This window comes from Squalius cephalus (genome assembly GCF_949319135.1).
Source record: "Squalius cephalus genome assembly, chromosome: 22".
Taxonomy (NCBI): domain Eukaryota; kingdom Metazoa; phylum Chordata; class Actinopteri; order Cypriniformes; family Leuciscidae; genus Squalius; species Squalius cephalus.
In genome coordinates, this window is record NC_137143.1 from 2,410,161 (window position 1) to 2,419,798 (window position 9,638).

The 9,638-nt window shown below is 37.9% G+C and overlaps 1 protein-coding gene across 4 annotated transcripts in view; it reads left to right on the forward strand.

The window, feature by feature from the left end:
* The window catches only part of itga7 (integrin, alpha 7), a 51,145-nt gene extending 47,892 nt beyond the window's left edge, over positions 1 to 3,253 (forward strand). For all 4 annotated transcript variants that reach the window (XM_079857266.1, XM_079857267.1, XM_079857265.1 and 1 more), the window contains one exon: positions 1,296 to 3,253. Coding sequence is in view for 2 of the 4 variants with exons in the window: in XM_079857265.1 (XP_079713391.1) it covers positions 1,296 to 1,445 (150 nt within the window). In the remaining 2 variants the exon portion in view is untranslated. The remainder of the gene's footprint in view (positions 1 to 1,295) is intronic.
* Positions 3,254 to 9,638: the final 6,385 nt, after the last annotated feature.

Consider the following 9,638-nt stretch of genomic DNA (forward strand, 5'->3'; position numbering starts at 1 on the left):
CTAATTCATACATCTAATTTAACATTTTCATAAAACCTCAAAGTGAACATTTTTATTAGTATAAACTTAACCAGCTATAACAAGCTAGTTTAATAAATGCTAGCTTACTCATTTGCTAATGTTAACAATAGCATGGTACTTTCGGTATGAGAAATGCAATATTCAGCTTTTAACATTGTTCTCAAACCAAGCCGCGTGCACCACTTGTCACCATGATGGTAACTCTCCTAAAATCAACAGAAATTCTTCTAAATTATCTTAGCAAAACATTAGTCACTAATCTCCCACTTAACATTAATCTTGCACAAAAAAAACATGATATTACACTTAATTTTAACATTTATTCTCCCTTTCGAGTGCCATCGGCAAAGCATGCTGGGAAATAGAAATCCCAGCCCAGTTTCAGTTAAACTTAAATTCGTCTAAATTAAAATAAATAATTTCATAAAACTCAAAACAATGAAATGGTTCAGTTTACTTAAAATATATCAGTTCTGTGAACTTGAAAGAAAAAGAAAGTTCTAAATACTCATAAAAGTTCATTTGATTGAACTAATTTGTATAATTTAAGTTGGCCCTACTCAAACCAGTTAATTATTTTGAGTGTTTTTATATATTGTGCCTAAATGCAGGACACAGATTTTCAATCATTTTTATTTCTGAACTGACTTGGGTAATGAGTTCTGATAATGCATGAGGGTGTTATATGCATGTAATCAACAAATATAGAACAATAAGAATCATTCTTCAAGAATTATAGCCTGCAGTTCTATGAAGAATGAAGATGATGGAAATCTGTTTTGTATTTATCAATGCTTCAGAATGTTGCATTGAGATTGATGCTTAGGACAAGGAATACAGTTGAGCACATCCTGATCTACTAAAAGTTTGATCAAAGTATAAAAGATGTGCAAATATTACATGTGAATAAGTCATTAAGACATTGATGAGCAGCAGCATGTCGAGCACTAACTTTATCACCTTTAAAGATAACACAGTAAAGGAAAAACAGAGGTTGATAAAGCGAACGCATCTTCAGCTGAAACAGACGAGCATGGTGTGAATAAATGTCCCGCCACACTTGCCAATGGAGGATTATGAATTATCACTATGGAACTTTGAACATAGATCATATAAAAGTTATGAGCCAAACATTCTGTTTTACCCACAGTTGGCTCTGAGCATGTGTTAACTTTGGACCCTGGCATCAAGGTCACACAGCGTGCTTCAAGGTGATTTTATTTTGTGCTGTATATATAAATCTTTACCTCATTCGACCTCTTTCTCTTTCGCAGTGTGGTTTCTTCCATAGGGTTCGGCATGAAGATCAAGTGCCCCAGTATCAGGCTGTGAAGATCCTGCGGCAAGAGACGCCATTTCTGGACAAGACTTTTATTTTGCACAAAAAGCAATGGGCGACCCACTGGAGTGATGGGACTATATAATATTCCCCAGAAACATGGACGCTGACCAGAGACTGCAGTGGACTTGCACTGACCATAAACATACACTGCTACACATTTTTATTATAAGTTGCATTTTCTTCAGAACATTTTTGGAGGACAGCTGGGTCTAGCTGTAGATAGACCGTATATAAATGGGAATATATGCACCTAGTATTAAAAGTGTTATTTAACATAATAATGTTGAATTGAGTGTGATGGTGTTTGTAAACTCATAAATCAGCTGCAGTTCTGTGTCACGATTTATAGATTATCAACTTTGAAGCAGTTGGACACTGAAACATGTATAAGGGTCTTCATATTTCATCATCACCAGAACGATAAAGTTTTCAGTTCATATGAAACTTAGCACACATCATCCTAAGACACTCATGACATAAAGTGAATTGTATTTGTATGGTGCTATTTTTTTTTATCAATACACATCATTTATAGCAGATTTACAACAGTCACACTGTTGTCTATAATGCCTTAAATGCTTTAACATCGCTATATGATGATATAGACCTTATGTAGCCCCGCCCCTTTTCAGCGCGGCGCTCGTTGTCTTTTGTCTTCCGGTCTGTATTTTCACAGTGATCTTATGAATGAACGGCTCGTTATAAAATCTTCCCAGTCTACTGACATATGTAAGACATCTGCTTTAAACATTACAATCCTCGTGATAACTTTCGTTAACTTTACATTAAGTAAATCCACTTCAAAAGCTAATTACTCCTCGACAATGCCATAGAAATATACTGAGCGACCGCAAAACCGGAAGTTCAAAGACAATATTCTAAAGATGGCGGCGCCCTCGTTTCTCTGGCGCATAAGGTCTATACAATAATAAATTATATAAATTAAAACCTTACCTCACCGTTAAGATAAAAAATATCTTTAAAAATAAAAAAACACAATATATAACATACTGTAGGCCCATTTCAGGACGACGCAACAATTGAATCAATGATCTGATCTGCTCATTGCAGATTCTGAACTCATATGTTATAAAGAAATGAGCCAATACTTAATGAGCCATTTGGAGCATTTGTTTCGGAACCTGGTGCGTTTCTCCAGGTATATATAAAGGTATATATAAATATAGGCTCAGATATATATAAATATAGCTTTAATTTATCAGAGCTAGAATGACGACTATTCATATAAGTGTTTGTGCATTTCGACAGCTACAGATAAAGCCAAGCAGAGCAAACCTGTCAATCATCTTGATGGATGACGCAGAGGAAACTCTGACCAATAAGAGGACAGTTTTACTCACATGTGACTGGTACGTTTTCAAATGTTGCAGAACTGAACCAAAAAGAAAATGCAACATTGTAATGCATTTTAAGTCCCTGTTTCTGAACAAAGCAAACAATCTACAGGTTTAAAAGTGCCCTTAGACTCTTTAATGTATAGGCTTGATATGGCGTGAGTTCATATTTGGAGGATAATTACTGTCGGGTCCATATCTTAAAGTATAAATCTGTTTGCAAAGCCTGCGCCGAAATTGCGACTGATTTACCAATGAATCCACAGTGAAATGCACCAAACAAACAAATTATGCTCTACTGAGACATTCACATTGTTGAAAACAAATAAGCACTTTCATAGCATTAAGATCCTTCGGAAGGTAATGTCATTTTATCGTCTTCTCTCTTTCTCGTCTCACTAATGTGCCAGTGGGCGAGATGTGATGATGTAGAAGCAGCCTTTGATCTGATTCTGCAATCTTTCGTCGCTCTATTACTTCATAATGTGACAAAATCCGAAATGAGTCATTGTTTTCAATAAAAGCTGTTTTTGAACTAATGAGGACGTTTTGAGTTCTTACAGGATGTTTTATAGGACAATGACCCTTTATATGTCAAAATATGTGGTTCATATGTGGAAATGCAAGGATCAGTACTTGGTTTTGAGATATTCTGAACAATCATGTCGTTTTTCTAATCTAATGCATTGATCACCACCAGGGATCTCCTTTAGGGGGCCAACATGCCTGTGGATATGCAGAAACTGATAATTTTGTCATTGCAACATGAACACACCCCTGCAGGGTTGCATGTCCACGACCGACCGTAGACTCACACTGCACTCACTGTCACTGGGAGATTGTGAAGCTGAAGATCTTTGGCACTGGGATGATGGAGGTTATTTTGAAGCATGCGGGAACAACAGTGTGTTTTCTCTCAGTTCACTGCTTCAACAAAGACACATCAAACTGTGTCCCTGTTTAGGCCCCTTGGATCTCCACATGTTATCTGTTCATCAACTTCACTGCACCTAGGGACTCTTTCTCTTGATAATACATTCAATTAAATAAAAGTGCTCATAAAAATAAATGAGTACATTTGTGAGGAGAAACAGCTTAAGGCAACACGCTTATACACTCTTTATTCTTGCTGTTTTTTTGTACATCATATATTTATACTTGTATTTATAGTTTCATATTTATGACTATGTTTATAGAGTTCTATTGTACTTACCCCCATTCTTAGGAGCTGTATATAAAAACTGTGAAATAACAATAATACAGTTTATTTATTGGCACTTGTGTAGTACCAATTTGATCACTAGATGTCGCTCTCTCAGTTTATAGATGTGTGGAGTATTATTTATTTTAAAGTGTAATGAAATACACAGATGAGAAAAATTTCATTAAAGGGGTGGTTGATTATGATTTGACTTTTCTAACTTTAGTTAGTGTGTAATGTTGCTGTTTGATCATAAACAACATCTGCAAAGTTACAACGCTCAAAGTTCAAAGCAAAGGGAGATATTTTCTTTTAAAGAAATCTCTTTTTAAGGACTACAACAAACGGCTGGTAGAGACTACACCACATTCCTCCCGGGTTAGTGACATCACCAACCCTAGAATTTACATAAACTCCGCCCCCTGAACACGATTTATAGATTATCAAGACAGAATATGCTAATCAATGACTAGAAGATAACTACACATAAGCTACATAAACTCCTCAATTAACCATTCAGAAATGTCCTGTTGCTTCTACATGTTGTCACTTCTTCTTGAGTCTCTCCATCATTGTCTGACTCAGTTTGAACATAAAAGGCTAAAAGTGTTTGAAATTTCCAGTGCATGTGTGTGTGTGAGGTAAAAGGACACAAGCTCTTGAAGCTCCGCCCCCTGTGCCGGGAGCAGCAGCTTATTTGCATTTAAAGGGACAGACACAAAAACGGTGCGTTTTTGCTCAACCTCAAAAAGTGACAACTTTAACATGCTATATAACAATATCTGTGTGGTATTTTGAGCTAAAACTTCACACACACACTCTGGGGACATCAGAGACTTATTTTACATCTTGTGAACAGGGCATTATACCACCCCTTTAAGTATTTAACAGCGACTGTGTGTTTAAGTTTCATTTGAGCAGTTACTGTCACTTGGTGAACTGATGCTAAACCACAAATTAGTTTATTTTCAATCAGATTATATCGGATATCATATAGAATTATAATTAATATTCGTAAAGTTGGCATTTCTGCAGTCTGATGAAAATCTGATGGAACAAAATAGCTTGTTTGTATTTAGAATTTCTGGGGACAATCATAGAGAAATGTTTTTGAGAAAGAAACTGATTTATCTATAAATCATGGAGATTTGAAAAAAGAAAAGAAAGTAATTTGAAAATACACTGCAAGATATTTATCTACTAGATATTAAAGTCCCCCTGTGTTGAAAATCCAGCTTTTAATATTGTAATATGTCTTATGTGGTGTTTTTAATATGCTTTAAGACAAACCATTTCAAATTCATAAGTCAGACGTCTAAACTACCTTGTAACCAATCAGATCAACGTGTGATCGTCAATGAGTGGATCTCTGAGCTGAGTCAGTGAGAGGAGGCGGGGCTCATTTGAATATTCATAGAACCGCATATACTAAATGAGGCAAAGGTGTCGAGTTACATTCAAGAAATCTTAAGGCATGAATAATTTTTTTTCAAGGAAAAAAACGTTTAAATATGTCACTTTGGTGATCAAAGATGAGTTTTAAGGGATAAAATTACTGCAGGGGGACTTTAACTTACGCATGCAAAAGTGTTATGTTTCTGCTTTATAGCTTTATAGCTTTTATAAACAAAATAAACCCCAAATATTGCCAAGATTCCCCTGGAACATGGCAAGTGGCCCTTGTTACGGTGAAATGCCATATCACACAAACAGCCCTGACTGATCTTTAGTTTAATGCATTATGGCTATTTTTACCTTCATCACTTAAGGTAAAAACTATAGACCTTAGTCAGGGTCGACAGCCATATTGAATTTTGCACGGATGAAAATGAGGCTGTGAGGGACAGACTTACAGTCTTTACATTACAGTAGCATCCACTGTATAAACCTCTTAGATCGCATGTAACAACTTTCAAGAACATTTTTGTCAACTGAAAGCTTTTTGGAAAAATGTTCGTCAGCTTTTATTCCTCACAACCTTGTTTTCATTCTACTACCCTTGTGTTAGTAACGGCTTGTAACTGAAACAATGGCTGTTTCAGAGGAACGATAGGATCCAGATGCAGCAAACATTCATTCAAACAAACATAATAAAAGTAAATCCAGATACAGGCAAGGAAGATACACAAAACTGACAACAAGCACACAGGACAACACCAGACAAGGAACATGAGAAATACTGGGGTATATAGTATGAACACAATGGGTGATTGGCAAACAAGAGAACTAATCAAAGAACTAATCAACAAGAAAAACTACAAAACATGGCACTACGACAGGAAATACAACAAAAGTCCAGACAAGGCATGGGGAATAATATATGACAGTAGCCATAACTAATGAGCAACATTATTAACACAATGAATCATTCAAAAAGGAATCATCCATCTTTAAAATAAAGAATTTACAAGCAAAAGCGAAGATGCTAAAGCCTGTAATACAACTCATAACTTAATTCGTTGTCGATTAATGAATTTGCAGCACAGATGCCGTGTGAGCAGATGATGAAAACACCGCCTGTAAAATCATCCGACATTTATGGTCCCCTGAAAGAATGATGCAGAGAGCCTCCGTTCCCCAAAGGACGAAAGCATTCTCGTATGATGGTTTTTAAAGGGGACCCTTTAATGTTGAAAATGCCCTTTTTTCGTGCATGTATCTTTAAATGCAAATGAGCTGCTGCTCCTCACCCCTTTTTCCAGAAGTGGGCGGAGCCTTTACAGCTCGTGACTCAGGCTACGTTTACACGTGGCCGGTTATTTTCATAAACGGACATTTCACCCTCTCCATTTTCAGGAAAGTGTTCATTTACACAAACCCGTATATATGCCGTCAAGAGCATGCTAAACCTGTAGGTGGCAGTGTAATGAGAAGCTCAAGCCCATGTTAGCCAATCAGAATCCCGAAAATATAGCTCGCACCTTTGACACAGTGCAAGTTCTGTCGCATACTGTGACGTCGACTGCCTAAAACTCCGTTTTTCTCAGTTTACATGCAAACGTGCAAACAGAGACTTCCAAAATCTCCACTCTGGCCGGAGTTTTTAGAGAGAATTGGTTTCAGAGGCGAATTCTCCATTTGCGTGTAAACGAGGGGGACAACCGAAGGGAAATGTCTCCGTTTTTCAAAATAACCATGTACGTGTAAACGGGGCCTCAGATACAAAAAAAACCCCTAAAAACTAAAGACAGGGTGGGAAGCAGCAGATCATTTGCATTTAAAGATACATGCACGAAAAAAGGGCATTTACAACATTAAAGCTACACTGTGTGATTTTTACCCCCATCTAGTGGTGAAATTGTATATGACTACCCAGTGAATATTAGTTTCTGTTCCTCTCAATTCCGAGGGCGTTTTCACTCCTACGGTGGCCGTATTATTCCAAGATTAACATGGCTTCCAGTTATCGACTTCGTCCATGACAATAATAAACAATACGTCTAAAATGAATAAAACTACAGGACAGATGTCAGGAGGTAAACGTCACCCTTGGAATCGGCTATCCCAGCATAATCAGATTAGGCTAACGTTACAATGTGTACAAAGTAAAAGCAATTAAAAATAACTAAAATTTACAGTGTCCTTTTTTTATATATAGCTTAAAAAAATTGCGCCTTTAAAACTATTCATCACCTGTGATCCGTCGCAGCACAGATTTATGTTACAAGGTAAACAATACTTTTTCACCATTGACGCGAGGATGAAGTTAATACTAGAGGTCGTTCTGGCGTTATGCACAACCATGCTATGGTTAGACAAGCAACTATAAAACATAGAATTTACACAAATGAATTACATCAGGCTGAATTACCTGTCGAGAAGAAAGCAGGACACCTCGGCGTCCGTTTTAAAATCTTTTCTCCTCATGAGCTCTTTCCATCTGGGAAAAGTTACTCCAATATTGACTATGGTCTTGCTGATTTGTCTGTCGCGTTGACGTTCAAATGTGAGTACACACACACACACACACACACACACACACACACACCACACTATCTTTCAAATCTACAGGTCACGACAGGTGTTGTGCCGAATTTCGACTCCCTGCCAAATTATTACCCCCCTCGTTGAAGTCAGTACCTGATTGCCTAATCCTAACCCCACCCCTAATCCTAACCCCTCCCCCACAACTAATCTAAACCCACCAATACTAAGGGGGTAATAATTTGGCGGGGGTAGAAATTCGGCACGACACCGGCACTCGCGAGCTCGCGAGTAATCTCCCCCTCGCATTCGTCACGGTGTCACTGAGTGAAAAACGCAAAAGGCGAAGCTTGAATTTACAGGTATGTCCCTCTTTGGCTAATGTAGTTTCAAGATGGAGGGGCAACATGGCGACCGGTGCTGCGTTCCAGTCCAAAATTGTCATGCCCTTCACTCGCTAACTTCCCTTCGTCTCGTTCACTCGGATGTACGTCATTGCGAGTGCCCACTACTGGCGGAAACTGCAATGGTCTGAACTGGAACATCCTAAGCCCTTGATCACTTGGAATCAGCTGTGGAGTTGATTTATTATTTACATTTTGTTCCCTTTAAAGGAGAACTCCGGTCAATTTTAACATTGAGCTCATTTTATTGTACATTTGGAGTGCTGTCAATACAGAGAACAACTACAAAAATCGGTGTTGCCTACACCGAGTTATTCTATTTTTAAAAATTGCACCCTGTTGACTTCAATGGGGCAAGTACTAAACCTGCTTTTAGCCTCTTAACATCCTTGATGTGTCATTACAAGTGCACAGGTCATGTGAGTGATTCCTTCTGAGTGAACACGGGTGGATCTGACTGCAGTAGATGTGAAAGATATGTATAAAAATTATGTTATTTAAGCCAGCGCAAATACCTGTTTACATCCTGTTTTTCGGTTGAAGTCCAAAGTAGTCGATTGCCGAGTTCACGCGCGTGATCATAGGTAACTAAACCTATACGCGTGAACTCGGCAATCGACTACTTTGGACTTCAACCGAAAAACAGGATGTAAACAAAGGTATTTGCGCTGGCTTAAATAACATCATTTTTATTCATATCTTTCACATCTACTGCAGTCAGATCCACCCGTGTTCACTCAGAAGGAATCACTCACATTTTCTGTGCACTTGTAATGACACATCAAGGATGTTAAGAGGCTAAAAGCAGGTTTAGTACTTGCCCCATTGAAGTCAACAGGGTGCAAATTTTAAAAATAGAATAACTCGGTGTAGGCAACACCGATTTTTGTCGTTGTTCTCTGTATTGACAGCACTCCAAATGTACAAAAAAATGAGCTCAATGTTAAAATTGACCGGAGTTCTCCTTTAAGAATTTGTTTAATGCAGCATCCAAATGTTTATAGGTGTGTTTGGGTTGTTTTAAATTTAAAAAATATATAATTAATATATCATAGAGTTGTCTGTGTGGTGGTGATTAGACGAGATCTGTGGTGACGTCACAATCGTACTGCATTGTGGGACATATAGGTGCCTGAAGTGTACATTTGAAGTAGACTCGCTCCCTCGTCAAAATCGAGGGAACGAGGGTCTGTCCATATAAACTTCCCTCGTCCACTTCACGAAGTGGAACACACTTCAAAATGGCGGCAGGGATTCCCCCGAGGGGAAGTGCTTAGGGAAGTTCACAAGTGCGTGTCTAAAAGTGGACTGGAACGCAGCACGGCATTCGAACCCCTCACCCGTATGTACTTTCAATGGCAGATTATAAATTTAAGAGAATACTTTATTAC